General features: G+C 42.0%; 1 protein-coding gene across 1 annotated transcript; it reads left to right on the plus strand.

The window, feature by feature from the left end:
• The first annotated feature begins 17,497 nt into the window (after positions 1-17,497).
• LOC138885323 (uncharacterized) lies at positions 17,498-18,453 on the plus strand. The gene is made up of 2 exons (XM_070166261.1): positions 17,498-17,981; positions 18,071-18,453. The coding sequence occupies exons 1-2, from the start codon at positions 17,498-17,500 to the stop codon at positions 18,451-18,453; spliced, it is 867 nt and encodes a 288-aa protein (XP_070022362.1).
• Positions 18,454-18,914: the final 461 nt, after the last annotated feature.

Raw genomic sequence — 18,914 nt, forward strand, 5'->3', positions numbered from 1 at the left:
GTTTTCCTATTGATCAGCATTTGCCGGAGTTATCGAGGTAGCTGCATGGCGTCCGCAGACCCGATTTCTCCTTCTATCTTATTACTTTCCGTATTCCTAGATTATTTATGTATTAGGTTGTTCAGACTTGTATTAGAGGCTCTTGACTTGTGACACCGGATCAGTGTGGGCTATGTAGTGGTATTATCTTTGACTTCCGCATGTTTAACTTACTGTTTCAGACCTTTATTATGCTAAATTGGTATTTAAATTGTGTTAGCTGGTAATGAATTTTATAAGAAAATGGGTTGTGGTTGATAGTTGGTCAGGCTTGCCTAGCAATGTGTTGGGCGCCATCACGACTGGGGTTGGGGTCGTGACTGTAACCTTGTTCAACTGCCGGTAATCAATACACATCCTCATCGATTCGTCCTTTTTCTTGACAAACAACACCAGTGCACCCCACGGCGAAACGCTGGGTCTAATGAAACCCTTCTCAAGCAAGTCTTGCAACTATTCCTTCAACTCTTTTAACTCAGGCGGGGCCATATGATACGGCAGGATATAAATGGGCTGAGTGCCCGGAGCTAAATCAATGCAAAAATCAATATCCCTATCGGGTGGCATACCCGGCAAGTCTGAAGGGAATACCTCAGGAAACTCACGAACAATGGGCACAGAATCAATAGAGGGAACCTCCGCGCTAGAATCATGAACATATGCAGATAGGCCAAACACCCCTTCTCCACCATGCGCTGAGCCTTCATATAAGAGATAACACTACGGGTAGAATGACTAGGAGTCCCTCTACACTCTAAATGAGGCATACCCAGTAAAGCTAAGGTCATAATCTTGGCATGACAGTCCAAGATAGTGTGGTAAGATGATAACTAGACCATCCCCAATATAATATCGAAATCGACTATGTCTAAAAGCAACAAATCTACACGAGTCTCAAGACGCCCAATCACCACAATACAAGAACGATGGACTCGATCAACTATAATAGAGTGACCCACTAGTGTAGACACATAAACGGGAACACTCAATGAATCACTAGGCATAACCAGATACGGTGCAAAATAAGATGACACATACGAGTAGGTGGACCCTGGATCAAATAACACTGAAGCATCTCTATCACAAACCAGAATAGTACCTGTGATAACCGCATCTGAAGCCTCAGCCTCGGGCCTGGCTGGAAGAGCATAACATCGGGGCTGGGGCCCACCACCCTGGGCTCCATCTCTGGGACGGCCTGCAGCTGGCTGGACTCCACCTCTAGCGGCCTGAGCTCCACCTCTAAATCCTCTACCTCCCCCTCTAGCACCTCTACCCCACCTCTAGCTGGCTGGGTGGTCTGTGAAACACCTGGTGCCTAGACCATAGCACGAGGACCCTGCTGCTGCTATTGAGTACCCACCAACCTCGGACAAGTCCTCTGATATGACCATACTCACCATACTCAAAACATCTACCTGAGTGTTGTGGCTGAGGAAACTGTGACTGACCCTGGCGACCCGAATGACCACCCCAAAAAGTCTGGAGCAGCAGTGCACTGTTAGGAGCTGGTGGTGCACTGTAGGACTGCTGATCGGAATACTACATTTGCGGACCATGGCTACCTGAAGCGCCGTGAGAGACCTAAAGAGCTGACTAAAAGGGCCTGGGAGGATGGCCTCTATCATATAAATCTCTACCTCTAGACGAGGCACCACTAAATCTACCTAAATGACAGGGCCTTTTATCCGATCCATGACCACCTCCCTGCGACAGGACCATCTCCACTCTACGGGCCACATTGGCCGCCTCCTGAAAGGTGATCTCACTCCCAGCCTCCCTAGCCATCTGAAGGCGAATCGGCTGAATAAGACCATCAATAAACCTCCTCACCCTCTCTCTCGGTAGGAAGTATGACAAGAGCATGGCGAGCTAAGTCAATGAACCTGGTCTCATACTGGGTAACCGTCATGGAACCCTGCTGGAGACGCTTAAACTACCTCCGGTAGGCCTCTCTCTAAGTAATGGGGAGAAACTTCTCCAAAAACAACACTGTAAACTACTCCCAAGTCAAAGATGGCGATCCGGCTGGCCTGGACAAGCAATAATCTCTCCACCAAGTCTTGGCGGATCCAGACAAGCGAAATGTAGCAAAATCGACCCCATTGGTCTCAACAATACCCATGTTCCTGAGAACCTCGTGGCAGCTGTCTAGATAATCCTGGGGATCCTCAGTAGATGCACAGCTGAAAGTAGAAGTGAAGAGCTTGGTGAACCTATCCAGCCTCCACAAAGCATGGGCAGGCACAACTTCTCCATCACCGGTCTGAGCTACCACACCCGGCTGAACTGCTTCAACTGGCTGAACCGCTGGAGTTTGAATTTGAGGAGCTACCTGCTCCAGAGTGCGAGTAGCAGGAGTCTGGGCCCCTCCTCCAGCCTCAGAGATAGCTTGTGCTACAGGAAGCAAGCCCGCTCAGGTGACACTCTCCATGAGGCCCACTAATCGGACAAGAGCTTCCTGAAGGACTGGGGTAGCAATAAACCTCTCTGGGACCTGAGCTGAGCACACCAGAGCTGCTGGGGTCGGAACCTCATCATCAAAGTCAACCTGAGGCTCCGCTACTGGGGCTGCTACTCAGGGCTAAGCTCTACCCCTACCTCGGCCTCACCCTCTACCCCTCGTGGGAGTTGCTTCTCGGGGCTCGGGCTGCTGAGTGGTAGATGAGGAAGCACGTGTTCTCTCCATCTGCGAAAGAACATAGTAGAAATTTAATTAGCATTGAGAAACAGAACCGCACGACATGAAAGAACAAATGTGAAGTTTTTCCTAACTCTGTAGCCTCAGGGGGATAAATACAGACGTCTCCGTACCGATCCCTCAGACTCTACTGAGCTTGTCCGTGAATTGTGAGACCTATGTAACCTAGGGCTCTGATATCAACTTGTCATGACCCGGAATTCCCACCCTCGGGAGTCGCGATGGCGCCTACTCGTAGAAGCTAGGCAAGCCACGAACTTAGAAATATTTAACACTTCTGTTTTGATCCTTTTTACACCTTATATTAACAAGTGACAAATATCTAAATGAAAGCAGAACATGAGATTTAAGCGAAAGTCTTAAATGAATATAAAACCAAAATGTTTCGAAAGTTAACACATGCCTCTACCCAGAAACTGGTGTCACAATATCCACGGACTACTAAGAGTACTACATATAACAATATGAAGGAAAAAAACATTGTATGTCTCGGATACATGAGATAACAGAACATAATAACAGATAGAGGAGACGTCGAGCCTATGGACGCCTGCAGGACTACCTCGGAATCTTTGTGGACTAAAGGCTGGCTCCCAAGCTACTGATCCAATGTTGCTCCGGTATCTGCACAGAGTGCAGAGTTTAGTATCAGCACAACCGACCCCATGTGCTGGTAAATGCCTGGCCTAAACCCGGCGAGGTAGTGACGAGGCTAGGACTAGACTCTAGATAAACCTGTGTAGTTATATAATGTATGGCGGAAAATAAACAGGAATAAGCAGTTTAAAATGGGAGGGGGTACATGCTTCGGGGAAGCATATCAAGACCAACAGAAACTTAATAAAATAAGAAAGGACAACTCAATATCTACAACAATACTGTTACGGCGCGCAACCCGATCCTTTATCATTTAACATTGCTGCGGCGTCCAACCCGATCCACATATATATAGCTGTTGCAGCGTGCAACCCGATCCAATATAGTATCTGTTGCGGTGTGCAACCCGATCTAATATAGTATCTGTTGCGGCGTGCAACCCGATCCAATATAATATCTGTTGCGGCGTGCAACCCGATCCAATATAATATCTGTTGCGGCGTGCAACCCGATCCAATCTAATATCTGTTATGGCGTGCAACCAATTCCAACTATACAGTCAACAATAACCATAATTAACCGTCCCGACAAGGGATCAACAATAGACTACACTATCCCGGCAAGGGAACTTAGCAGTACAAGTATATACGTCCCGGAAAGGGAGAATCAGCTATAACCAATCTTAACTCAACTCCTACTCATCTCAATTACCACCATTTCTCATTTGTAAGTGAATTCCACGATAAACAAACTAAGTCTTTGCTCAATATTAAGGATTTACTCACTATTTCAACCATAGTAACATTCAAGAATACAACAAGTATCAATTTAAGACTCACGGTCATGCTTGACACCAACGTATAGATACTCGTCACCATGCCTATACGTCATACTCAACAAGAATAAAATAGCAAATAGGACTCAAGTCCTAATCCCTCAAGCTAGGGTTAGATTGAACACTTACCTCGATGCCTCGAACACAACTAAAGTTTCAATTATAGCTTTACCCCTTGATTCCACCGCCAATTCGCTCGTATCTAGTCACAAATTACTTAATTACATCAATAAACGCTAAATGAATCAATTTGAATGCATGAAAATGAGTTTTCTAAAGTATTGCCCAAAAAGTCAAAAATTGCCCCTGGGCCCACATGGTCAAAACCCGAGGTTCGAACCAAAACCCGATTACTCATTCCCCCACGAACCCAAATATATGATTTGTTTTGAAATTGGACCCCAAATCGAGGTCTAAATCCCCTTTCTTTTTTTGAAAAAACCTAGGTTCTACCCAAAACACCCAATTTCCTCCATTAAAATCATTGATTTGAAGTTGAAATCATGTTAAAAGATGTTAATGATTGAAGAAAACTAGTTAAAAATGACTTACAATTGATTTGGAGAAGAAAGATTGTTTGAAAAATCGCCTCTTATGTTTTTGGAGTTTTGAAAAATGAAAAATGACTGAAAATCCTGTCTATTTATACCCCTCTCAGACCCCCTGTGCGGACCGCAAAAAGTCGATTGCGGCCGCACCGCAGCGCCCTATGCAGACCGCACAAAGTCGACCGCGGTCGCACAACCTTCACCGCGCACAGCACAAGGTTGACCGCGGACCGCACTGGAGGGTTCAGAGACCTGCAACTTCTGGTTTTAAGCCTAAAACATCCCGAAACCTACCCGAAACTCACCCGAGCCCTTGGAACTCCAAACCAAGTGTGCATACTACTCAAAAACATCATATGGACCTATTCATGAGATCACATCATCAAAATAACATGTAAAATCATGAATTAAACCTCAAAACTTAACATTTTCATCAGGAACTCTCAAAGTCCATAACTCCTCAATCGGAAGTCCAATTCACGTCAAATAAACTCCGTTTTCACCAAATTTCATGGAAATGTCTTAAGTCATATATAAGACCTGTACCGGGCACCGAAACCAAAATACGGGCCTGATACCATCATGTTCCAAGAAAATTTCATTTCAATTTTCCTTAAACAGTTTCAGAAAACAATTTCTTTTAAAAATTCATTTCTCGGGCTTGGGACCTCGGAATTCGATTTCGGGCATACGTCCAAGTCCCATATTTTCCAACGGACCCTCCGGGACCGTCAAATTATGGGTCCGGGTCTGTTTACCCAAAACGTTAACCGAAGTCAAATTAACTCATTTTATAACCAAATTGTTATCATTTTTTCACAAAATTTCATATTTAAGCTTTCCGGCTACACGCTCGGACTGTGCACGCAAATCGAGGTAGCTCTAAATGAGGTTTTCAAGGCCTCAAAACACATAATTTAATTTAAAGCAAGTGATGACCTTTTGGTTCATCCCAATATATATATTTATATATATATATATATATATAGGGAAAATTTGGGTATCAATAAGGGAAGGATGTGACGACTCGGCCGATCATTTCATGAGTTACCCTTCCGTTTCCTCGTATTTCTACTTCCTATTGTCTTTTTCATCTGTATTATGTGTTATCGGGTTGGTTGGATCGGGTTCAGAGAGGTTTTGATAAGGTTTGAGACATTTAGTCTCTTTTGAGTAAGCTTAAGTTGGAAAAGTCAACCGGATGCTGACTTATGCGAATAAAGGCTCGGATGTGAATTCTGATGGTTCAGATAGCTTCGGAAGATGAGTTGGGACTTAGGAGCGTGATCAAAATGGGATTTGGAGGTCCGGAGTAGATTTAGGCTTGAATAGGTGAAAAAGGAATTTTGGCATTTTCCGGTTGATAGGTAAGATTTTGATATAGGAGTCGGAATGGAATTCTGTGAGTTGCGGTAGTTTCGTTGTGTCATTTGGGATGTGTGTGTAAAATTTTATGTCATTCGGATGTGGTTTGATAGACCTTTTGATCAAAAGCGGAATTTGGAAGATTTTAGAACCTTAGGCTTGAATCCGATGTGTTTTGGTTGATTCGATTTTGTTTGATGTGTTTTGAAGACTTGTATAAGTTTTGATATTGGTATATGACTAGTTCGTGCTTTTGGTTGAGGTTCCGGGGGCCTTGGGGTGATTTCGGATGGTTGACGGGAGATTTTGGAGTTGAGTTTTGCAGCTGAAGTCTTATGGTTGCTGTCATAACGCATCTGCGGTTGGGAGGCCGCAGGTGCGACTCCCGCATATGCAGAAGCAAGCCGCAGAAACGGATTTATGGACGCATCTACGATGGCGCAGGTACGAGAGAATGACCGTAGGTCCGATCCAAAGGTTTTTTAGTCAATTCCGTAGGTGCAGTGGGTTAGACTGCAGAAGCGGTAGCGCAGTAGCGGAGAAAGGGACCGCAGGTGCGAAATACCCAGGTCAGAAAGTATATAAGGTTTCCTTCACAAATTTTTTCTAAGTTATCCATTTTTGAAGATGGAAAGTGAGCTAGGGCAGTGAATTTCAAGGGGAAATCGAAGATTATCAGTTGGGTAAGCTACCTAATCTTCATTACTTGAGTTTTTGACCATTTTTCCATTGTTTAATCATGGTATTAGTGGGAATTAAGGAAGAAAATTGAGGGATTAGAGCTTGATATTGGAGAGCTTTGAGTGGGGATTTGAGGGGCCATTGAGGTCCGATTTTGATGCTTTTAGTATGAATAGACTTGTGGGAGAATAAGGATTCTATTGATGTAATTTTTATGGAATTTCGAGATGTGGGTCCGGGGGTCGGGTTTGGCCAATTTTGGAATTTTTGGTATAATTTGATTATTTGTACCTCGGCTTCGTTACCTTAGCATATTCTAGTGTTATGATTCTGATTATGGGTAGATTCGGCGTGAGTTGAGGCCGAGGCAAGAGGCGAGAGGCAAAGGCATCGCGGAGTAGTATTTCATCCGATTTGAGGTAAGTATCCATTGTAAATTTGGAACTGAGGGTATAAAACCCCGGTATTTCATATTGTTTTGACAAATAAGGTGACGCACATGCTAGGTGACGAGCGTGTGGGCATGCACCGGTGGGATTGTCACTTGGTCTATCCCGTAGTAACTATTAAGCCGCGTATTTTATTTGAAATCTTATGATATCACGTATTTTAGAAATTAATACTATATTATGGGTTGTATGCCATGTTTAGGACCTTGTGCCGACCTATTGAGACCCTTAGGGGCATCTTTACTGTTTTCCTCACTCTATTTGTTTGAAAGCATATCTTCAGTCATGTTTTACCTGTTTATTGTTTAAACTTGGTTTTTATCAGTTTACTTCTTAAATGTGAAAACTGTTTGGGTTGAGTTCCCTAATTTCCACTGTTATGCCCGAGTGGTTATAAGGTTAATGACTGACAGAGGTTGAGGACCTAATGGTGAGGATTATATATATTATGGATCGGGCTGCATGCTGCAGTGATACTTATATGGATCGGGCTGCACGCCGCAGCGATATATATATTGGATCGGGCTGTGCGCCGTAGCGATATGACGCTTGGGCTATAGGAGCCCCTCCGGAGTCTGTACACCCCCAGTGAACATAGTCAATTTTAAACTATAGATCGGGTTGCACGCCGCAACGGTTATTATAATTATTACTACTATGAGATATTATTGAGCCTGAGTGCTGAGTGTGAGTATTGTGTGACGAGAGTTGAGTCATGAGTGACTGAGAGCCTTGCCTGAGAGGCTACATTTATTAGTGATACCTTGCCTGAGGGGCCCATTTATGACATTTTTGCTGATTTGACTCTTCTTTTATGATGAGCCTCGGTTAAAACTGCTAAGTAAATGATTTTAGAGTATCTCAATTGAAACTGAAGTTTTATGAAGTAACTGGCTTTTAAACTGTTGAGTTTGACTTGATATTCTGCTGGATGCACTTATATATATGATTTTTAACTGCTCGTCACTACACTCAGACCTTATTTACTTTAGTTACTTACTGAGTTGGCGTACTCACGTCACTCCCTGCACCTTGTGTGCAGATCCAGGTGCAGTGAGGGTCCCTAGCATTTTCAGAGCTTACCGGAGACTGCAAGGTAGCTGCACGACATCCGCAGCCCTGCTTTCCTCCTTCCTATCCTTGTTTTCTGCATTTTTAGACTCATTATGTATTAGTCAGTCGTACTGGTTGTATTCAGAGGCTCTAGACTTGTGACACTAGATTGTTGGGCTGTGTTGGTTTGTTGTTGTACAGTCTTTCCGCACATTTCAGTAATTTAGATATTTCCTATGAAAATTTGAAACTTAATCAGTGTTAGAAAAATGGTTTATTAAAAAGAAATTTACTGTGGTTACTTGTTTGAGTTGGCTTGCCTAGTATTATGATAGGCGCCATCACGACCGGGGTATTTGGGATTGTGACACTTTCAAAACGAGGGATGTGGGTCATCATAGCTATTAAGTGCTTTATATTGAAACTTGTTAATTTCACCTATATGTACTTTTATATGCTTGAGTGCTCCAATTGTAGACAACTTTTACAAGCTCGATGACAAAAATATCCCATGACGCAGTCCAAACGATACACAACATCAGCTACTCAGTATATTTCACCTATTTAGAAGCTTCCTTTATTTAAAACATCTTTTGGCTTTAGATGTTTTTTCCAAATTGAACTTGCAAATGGAATTGGGTTAATAACTTCTAAATTCTTGTATTTAAACAATTAAAATAAGAATAACTATTCCAACTATTAAAATATTGGGCCCGCAACTCGGGCCATAACCCATCAAGTTTATAACATAAAGATAAAGTGCTAAAACTATGTAAGTGAAAAAACTAGAGGATATGATTAATCATGTCAATGATCCTCTTCTATATTCCTATAATATATGAAATATTTCATGTAATTCTTTTTCATCAAATTATTAGAAAAACTTACACTCTTTTTCATTCTATTTGATGAAGCCAAACACCTCATATAATATGTGGATCTTTGTAATATACTTTTTTTTTCCTCTCCAAGTTCATCAATACTAATAAAATTTTGTTTATTCACTTTATGATTATTATTATTTACCTACAATTTTGCAGTTTTAAGCTACAGTAGCAATAAATAAAAATAATTAACAGTGGATTATTAACTTAACAATGCTTGAAAAGTGTCACGACCCAAAATTTTAACCCTCGAGACCGTGATGCCGTCTAACATTTTACTTGCTAGGAAAGCCAACATTAGATATAGTTATTAAACATTTTTAACAAATTTCAAATTGGATGACAATAAAAAAAATTGAATAGTCTGAAACGTGGTATATATAAACTAATAAATGATGAAATCCCAATATAAATCCCGGAACTGCTGTCGCGAATACATGAGCATCTAAGTTACTACAAATAATGGTCTAAAATAAACATAACTGTTTGAATCAAATAAACATCTAAAGGAAGTAGAAGAGGACATTAGAGCTACGGACGTCGTGTAGTTGTACCTCAAGTCTCCTCTAGGTAGCTGGATCCGAGCAAGTTTACGGTACAGTAACGATCCGACCGGTTGTTTTGAGCTCTAGCGCGTCGTTCAGCGGTTTGAGACCTTGAGCACCTTCACTTCAGCTATTATGACTTGTATGTGTGGTCAGAATTGAATTCCGAGAAGTTCAGAGTTGATTCGGATGAAAAATTCTAATTTCGGAAGCTTAAAGTTGGAAAAATTGACTAAGGTTTGACTTTTGAGTAAATGACCTTGGAATCGGGATTTGAAGGTTCCAATAGGTTCGTACGATGATTTTGGAGTTGAGCGTATGTCTAGATCGGATTTTGGATGACCCGAGAGCATTTCAGCGCTTATTATGGAAAGTTGGCATTTTGGATAAATTTCCTAAATTTGGGTTGAAGTGGATTTTGATGTTATCGATATCTGTTTGGAATTTTGAGCTTGGGAATAGCTTCATATGGTGATTCTGGTCTTAGGAGCACGTCTGGATGTGGATTTGGAGGTCCGTAGGTCATTTCGGGGTCATTTGGCGAAAGTTGGAAGTTTGAAGGTTTTTGAGAAGTTTGACCGGGAGTGGACCTTTTGATATCGGGGTCAGATTTTGATTCCGGAAGTTGGAATAGGTCCATAATGTCAAATGTGACTTGTGTGAAAAATTTGAGGTCAATCGGACGTGATTTGATAGGTTTCGGCATTGGATGTGGAAGTTAGAAGTTAAACAGTTCATTATGCTTGAATCGATGTGCAATTTATGGCCTAGTTCTTGCTTAAATTCAAGAATTAATGGTTGCAAACATTGATTCATGCTTAATTGACTTAGTCTGTACTTGAGAAAGAGAGATTAGGTCTAGGAAAACTTGGCTAACAAGAAATTGGGGTGAACTCAAAAAATTGATAGCCCCAATTAAAGGGTTGAATTTAGAGATAGTAAGATCCGACTTGAGCATTTATCACTTGTTTTGTACAATACCCATTTGGACTTGAGAAAGCCAAATTAGGTAAAATCACTCAAACTACCGAGAGGTATAGAGTGAGTAATAGAGTGTGAATGCTATATTACAACCCCGACTAATCAAACTTGTCCTAGAGTTTACAACCCATTAGGTAACCACCTAGGTGGAAGTTACGACCCTAGATTTTTATCATTTGAAAAACAACCAAAACCAAACATATTGTCTTCTAGTTTTATAATTAAAATCAATAGCTTAAAGTAGAAATAGAAACAACAAACAAGAATGTGGAAGTGTAATTTGAGGAACATCATACAATTACACTAAATATATACCTAATCTCAATTCTAACTCCTTATGTATTCGATCCCAACTTGCGTTGGGTTTTATTATTGCATCGACCGCCTCACTACTTATATTTGTGGTGTGAGTTTGGGCGACATCAATTTTTGGTGCGGTTGCCGGGGATCGAACCCGGGTCACCCCCGTGACAAGCAGGAATACTTACCACTATATTACAACCCCGACTAATCAAACTTGTCCTAGAGTTTACAACCCATTAGGTAACCACCTATGTGGAAGTCACGACCCTAGATCTTTTATCATTTGAATATCAACCAAAACCAAAAATATTATCTTCTAATTTTATAATTGCAATCAATAACTTAAAGCAGAAATAGAAACAACAAACATGTCACGACCCGGCATTCCCACCCTCGGGAGTCGTGATAGTGCCTAGTAATGTGAGTTTGGCAAGTCAATCCTTAACAGCTTACTTCATTAACAAATCACTTCTTTTAACGATTATCAGTGATAGCATGAAAACAACGAAATTTAATGAATATACGGAAGACTTAAATTAAAGAAACTGAACAATAATACGGAAATCAACATATGCCTCTACCCAAGAACTGGTGTCACATTACTCACGAACTTCTAAGAGTACTAAATACAATCGTTTGAAAGAAAAATATAAACTGTTTGTCTCGAATACATGAGATAACAGACTGAAATAAAGATAGAAGAGACGTCGGGCCTGCGGACGCTTACAAGGCTACCTTGATGTCTCAATGGACTAAAAGCTGGCTCTCATGCTACTGCTGTTATCCAAGACCTGGATTTGTGCAAAAGAGCACAGAGTGTAGTATCAGCACAACTGACCCCATGTGCTGGTAAGTGTCTGGCCTAACCCCGGTGAGGTAGTGACTAGGCTAGGACCAGACTCCAGATAAACCTGTGCAGTTATATACTATATGGCGGAAAAGTAAATAGGTAATAAGCCATCAAAGCTGGGAAAGGGGAAACATGCTCCGGAGGTAGCAGATAAGACAGAATATCAAAGAATAGTAAGGGAATTACAATTTAACTTCTAACACAGATAAAGAGAAATAAGGCAACTTTCACTTTCAGTTTCATCTTGTTGCAAGCATGCAACATGATCCCATTTCTCATATCTTGTGGTAGGTGTACCACCCGCTCCCATTTTAGTATATCTTGTGGTAGGCGTACCACCCTCTCCCATTTCATCATATCTCGTGGTAGGCGTACCACCCGCTCCCATTTTATCATATCTCGTGGTAGGCGTACCACCCGCTCCCATTTCATTATATCTCATGGTAGGCGTACCACCCGCTCCCATTTCATTATATCTCGTGGTAGGCGTACCACCCGCTCCCATTTCGTTATATCTCGTGGTAGGCGTACCACCCGCTCCCATTTCGTTATATCTCGTGGTAGGCGTACCACCCACTCCCATTTCATTATATCTCGTGGTAGGCATACCACCCGCTCCCTTTTATATTTCATCACACAATCACAAGAAATCCCAGCAAGGGAACATAAATAATATAATAACTTCCCAGCAAGGGAACACAACAATATTATAATTTTCCCGGCAAGGGAATAATAATATTGAATTAGTCACCCAGGCAAGGTTGAATTAGCTATAACCAACCTCAACTCTTCTTGTACTCACTTCAATTATTGAAAATGCTCAGTCATCGAAGATCATTAAGTAAAGCACCCAAGTGCCATTTAAGAACACAACAACTTTCAATTTAACACTTACGGTCATGCTTGACGCCAACGTATAGATACTCGTCACCATGCCTATACGTCGTACTCAAGAAGAAGCAAGTAGCAAGTATGACTCAACTCCTAATCCCTCAAGCTAGGGTTAGACCAAACACTTACCTCGATGCCTTTATCACCACTCAAGTCTCAACTATAGCTTCACCCCTTGATTCCACCACCAATCTGCTCGAATCTAGTCACAAGTTACTTAATTACATCAATAAGTGCTAAATGAATCAACCCCAATGCATGAAAATGTGTTTTCTAAAGTTTTACCCAAAAGTCAGAAATCACCCCCCGAGCCCACATGGTCAAAACCCGAGGTCCGGACCGAAACCCGATTACCCATTCCCCCACGAATCCAAATTTATAATTTATTTTGAATCGGACCTCAAATTGAGGTCCAAATCCCCAATTTTAGAAAAACCTAGGTTCTACCCAAAACACCCAATTTCTCCCATGAAAATCTTTGATTTGAAGTTGAAATCATGTTAAAAGATGTCAAGGAGTGAAGAAAATGAGTTAGAAATCACTTACCAACGTTTTGGAGAAGAAAGGTTGTTTGAAAAATTGCCTCTTATGTTTTGGGATTTTTAAAAGTGAAAACAACTGAAATTCCCGTTTATTTATACCCCTCTCACACCCCCATTACAGACCGCATCAAATGGACCACGACCGCACAGCCTCCACCGCGGACCGTACAAAGGCGACCTTGGCCGCGCTGGCCCCTCCCTGAAGACCTGCAGTTGAGCACCCTGTGCGGACCGTACAAAGGATACTGCGGCCGCATAGATTCCACCATGGACCGCACAAAGGCGACTGCGGCCGTGCTGGCCCCTCCGCGATCGCACGCGATTTCTCGCGGACCGCACTAGAGGGTTCAGAGACTGTGGCTTCCTGAACCTGCAACACCTGACTTTCTAAGACTAAGGCATCCCGAAACCTACTCGAAACTCACTTGAGCCCTCGAAACTCCAAACCAAGTATACACACAACCTCAAAAATATCCTACGGACATATTCGTGTACTCAAATTACCAAAATAACATCGCGAGCATCAAATTAAACCTCGAGATCAATAAAATTTCTCAAAACTCTTTTAACATCAAATTTCTCAATTAAGGTCTGGATCACGTCAAACGACGTCCATTTTTTAACCAAATTTCACAAGAATGACTCAAGTCATATATAAGACCTGTACCGGGCGTCGGAACTAAAATACGGGCCCGATACCATTTCTTTCTAATAAGTTTTGACTTCAAATATCCTTAAACAATTTCTGAAAATAATTTCACTTAAAAATTCATTTCTCGGGCTAGGGACCTAGGATTGCGATTTCGGGCATACGCCTAAGTCCCATATTTTCCTACGGACCCTCCGGGACCGTCAAATCACGGGTCCGAGTCCTTTCACCCAAAATATTGACCGAAGTTAAATTTATTCATTTTTAAAGTCAATACTTAACATTTTTCACAGAATTTCATATTTAAGCTTTCCGGCTACGCGCTCGGACTGCGCACGCAAATCGAAGCGACTCTAAATGAGGTTTTCAAGGCCTCGGAAGCACATAATGGGTAAGAAAACACTAAATATATACACTAAATATATACCTAATCCCAATTCTAACTCCCTATGAATTCGTTCCTGACTTGCATTGGGTTTTATTATTACATCGACCGCCTCACAACCTATATTTGTGGTGTGAGTTTGGGCGATATTAAATTTTGGCGCCATTACCGGGGAGTTAAATGGATTTAGCTTAGATTTTTGTGTGATTTGTCTTCTTTTCCTTCCGAGTCACTAACTTTGTTTTTGAATTGATTTTAGGTATGAATATGACTCTCAACAACAAACCCATTGGGAATTTTCCAATGGGGGAGGAAGTAGATGATGACCAAGTTGATGATGTTCCTCTTGAACCTCAAGCAAATAAATAAGGCCGCCCGCCTCAAGACAACGTTCCCGTCCCTCCCCCACCTCTACCAAGAGCAGCAGCACACTAACATTTACCGAACGAGGGTTACGCAAGTGTTATAGTCCCGCCCTGCATTAGGGCGGGCAACTTCCAAATTACCAATGTGATGCTTACACTAGTTAAGCAACGGGGATTCTTCACCGGGGCTCCCAGTCAAAATTCTTACAAGCATCTCAAAGGGTTCGTCGATACTTGTTAGGGGAGCAAGTACACCAATGTCTCCGAGGACGCACTGCGATTGAGGCTATTTCCCTTTTCTCTACGGGGAAAGGCATTGGACTGGTTAGAGAGACTGCCTAATCATTCCATCCATACATGGGATGAGTTGGCGGAAAAATTCATTGCCAAATTCTGCTCTCCAGGACATATGGCGACACTTCGGGATGAGATTCTTACATTCAAGCAAGAACCCAATGAGCCATTGCATGAGATTTGGGAAAGATATCGTACCATGGCTAAAGAGTGATCGAATAATGATATGACCGAGGCCATTATCCAACAAACCTTCTACAGGGTTATCAACACAACAAATCAATTCGTGGTAAATCAACTCGCCGGTGGGAACTTCACGAACACACCTTATGTCGAAGCTTGTGAAATTCTTGATGAGATGGCAAATACCTCATTGGCATGGCAAAGTAGAGCCAATGTTCCTCAAGGTGACACAAATGTCATTCACCTACACACAGAACTACATGATCATGGGCAAGCTATTGCAGAGTTAACAACCACAATGAACCAATTGGCCAAAGCTCAGCTTCAACAAGTTCAAGGGCTAAAACAAGTGAATGTGATGGAAGGTGTGAATATGATGATGAACAAGAGATGGCAACAAGGTCAACAAATGCAAAGTCGTACGGAACAATTCATGCAAGATGATAGTGGTTATGATCAAGGTGATTCATTCAATGAGAAAGAAGAAGATGTGCAGTATGTCCATAATTATCAAGGACAAAATCAGCAACAATGGCGGTCACAAAGAAATCAAGGAAATTGGAACAACAAAGGCCACCAAGGCAATTGGGTGGTGGTAACAATAATCAAGGCAATTGGAATAATCAAGGTAACAAAGGCAATTAGGGAAGTAATAATCAAGGAAATTGGGATGACAATAGTCAAAGCAATTGGGGAGGCAATAACCAAGGAGGGTGGAACAACAACAACAACTAGGGGTCGAGTTTTCAAAGGTCCCCGATGTTCCAACAACCGAGCAATCCACCTCCCTATACTTCTCAAGGTCCGAGATCTTCTAACAATGAGATGGGTAGAATTGAGAACATGTTTAAACAGATGATGGAAAAGAATGCCGACTCCGATGCTTAATTAGCCTCTCATAATACTTCAATCCGCAATTTGGAAGTTCAATTAGGACAAATCTCGCAAGCTTTGAACACTTGTCCTAAGGGGGCACTACCAAGTGATACGGTGGTGAACCCGAAGGGTGGGAATAATACGGGACATGTTATGTCCATGACTACAAGAAGTGGAAAAGGTGGATATGCAATCACCTCAAATCAAAGAAGAATTGTGGATGAAGATGTCGTGGTTCAAGAAGATGAAATCCCAAGCAATATGGTTCAAGCTAATGAAGTAGTGAGAATTGATATTGATGAAAATGTGGAGGAGATACAAGATGAAGTGAACCCATCTAGGTAACACTGATTGACATGCTGGAACCGGTAGTGCCAAAGGTTAAGGCACCAATGCCAAGGCCTCCTCCTCCTTACCCTCAAAGGCTTGCATAGCAAAATAGTGAGAACCAATTCAAAAAGTTTATTGATATAATGAAGAGTTTGTCTATTAATGTGCCGTTGGTTGAGGCTTTAGAGCAAATTCCGAGTTATGCAAAGTTCATGAAGGATTTGGTGACCAAGAAAAGATCGATGAAATAATTAAGATGACACATCAAGTGAGTGCAACTATGCACTCAATGGCTCCTAAGTTGGAAGATCCCGACGCTTTCACAATCCCTTGCACTATTGGGAGTGTTGACTTTGCCAAAGCCTTAAGTGATCTAGGGGCAAGTATCAACTTGATGCCCTATTCGTGTTCAAAACTTTAGGAATACCAAGACCCATATCTATGAGGTTGCAAATGACGGATCGTACAATAAAGAGACCTTTGGGCATTATTAATGATGTGTTGGTTCGAGTTGACAAGTTCATCCTCCTGGCGGACTTTGTGATTCCTTACTGTGAAGTGGACTATGAGGTGCCTATCATTTTAGGTAGACCTTTCCTTGCTACGGAGAAGACTCTTGTTGATGTGGAAGCCGGTGAGCTCACTTTTCGGGTGGGTGACGAAAAGGTGGTCTTCCAAGTGTGCAAATCTATGAGGCAACCGAATAGTAATGAAGTTTGTTCGTTCGTGGATTTGGTCACCAATGTGATTATTGATGATGCTAGTGCCACAATGAATGTTGAGGATAATTTGGAAGCCGTTGTGCTCAATCTTGATGATGTTGAGGAGAAAAAGGCTATGTGGAGTGTGTTAATGCATTGCAAGGAATGAGGTCGTACACTTATGAGCCCCGCAAGCTATCTTTAGATCTTGAAAATCGGAAGACTCCTCCAACAAAGCCATCAATTGAGGACCCTCCCACTTTGGAGTTAAAGTCATTGCCTCCACATCTCATGTATGAATTCCTTGGCCCTTCTTACACTTTACCGGTTTTTCTTTCTTCTTGTTCAACTAACATGGAGGTAGAGTCCACATTGGAGGTGATACAAAGGAGGACGAGAGCAATCGGGTGGACATTAGCGGATATCTGAGGCATAAGCCTCGCCTTTTGCATGCATAAGATTATTTTGGATGAGGGTGTCAAACCCTCCGTTGAACATCAAAAGAGGCTAAATGAAGCAATGCAAGAGGTGGTCAAGAAGGAGATAATTAAGTGGTTGGATGCCGGAGTTGTTTACCCTATTTCCGATAACTTGTGGACCTCTCTGGTGCAATGTGTCCCAAAGAAAGGGGGCATGACTGTGGTAACAGATGTCAAGAATGAACTGATCCCAGAAGAACTGTCACTGGGTAGGGAGTGTGCATGGACTACAGGAAGCTCAACAAAGTCACTTGGAAAGATCATTTCCCGCTTTCATTTCTTGATCAAATGCTTGATAGGTTGGCCGGATGTGCTTTTTATTGCTTCCTTGATGGATACTCCGGTTACAATCAAATCCTTATTGCTCCTAAGGACCAAGAGAAGACCACTTTCACTTGTCCCTATGGTACTTTTGCATTCTAGTGGATGCCATTTGGTTTGTGTAATGCACAACGGTGTATGATGGCTATTTTCACCGACATGGTGGAGGATATTCTTGAGGTCTTCATGGACGATTTTTCTATGGTTGGGAATTCTTTTTAAGATTGCTTGAACAATTTGGATAGGGTTTTGGCTAGATGTGAAGAGACAAATTTGGTGTTGAATTGGGAGAAATATCATTTTATGGTCGAGGAAGGCATTGTTCTCAGCCACAAAATTTCAAAGCATGGTATTGAGGTCGACAAGGCTAAAATTGAGGTGATCTCCAAATGCCCTCCCCCTGCATTCGTGAAGGGAGTGAGGAGCTTCTTGGGTCATGCGAGTTTCTATCGCCGATTCATCAAGGACTTTTCCAAGGTGGTAAACCCTTTGTGTAAACTTTTGGAGAAGGATGCTAAGTTCCATTTCAATGAAGATTGTATGAAGGCATTCGAATTGCTGAAGTTCAAGTTGACTACTACTCATATTATCACCGCACCGGATTAAAGCTTGCCTTTTGAGCTTATGTGCGATGCTAGTGATATGGCGGTTGGAATAGTTTTGGGGAAACATATCAACAAAATCTTCCATCCGGTTTACTATGCTAGTAAGACCATGAATAATGCCCAAGTCAACTACACAGTGATCGAAAAAGAGCTACTTGCTAATGTTTTTGCTATGGAGAAGTTTAGCCCGTATTTGATGGGTACAAATGTGATTGTTCACACTGACAATGCTACGCTTCAGTATTTGATGAGCAAGAAAGATTCTAAGGCAAGGTTAATGTGGTGGGTGCTTCTATTGCAAGAGTTTGATCTAGAGATTCAAGACCGCAAAGGTAGTGAAAATCAAGTGGCGGACCACTTATTCCGATTGGAGGAAGAGGGGAGGCCACATGACGGGTTCCCACATGGTGGTCGTTCGTGAGCTCTTATGGGAACACTTATATTTTGGTAGTTGTGGACTAT

This window comes from Nicotiana sylvestris, chromosome 2 (assembly GCF_000393655.2).
Source record: "Nicotiana sylvestris chromosome 2, ASM39365v2, whole genome shotgun sequence".
NCBI classification, from domain to species: Eukaryota; Viridiplantae; Streptophyta; class Magnoliopsida; order Solanales; family Solanaceae; genus Nicotiana; species Nicotiana sylvestris.

What these genes read in the sequence shown, in the direction of transcription:
- LOC138885323 (XM_070166261.1), top strand. Translation starts at nt 17,498, where the DNA reads ATGCATAAGATTATTTTGGATGAGGGTGTCAAACCCTCCGTTGAACAT. An exon ending in GGTTTGTGTAATGCACAACG is followed by an intron (nt 17,982 to 18,070) that starts GTGTATGATGGC and finishes ATTCTTTTTAAG; the next exon opens with ATTGCTTGAACAATTTGGAT.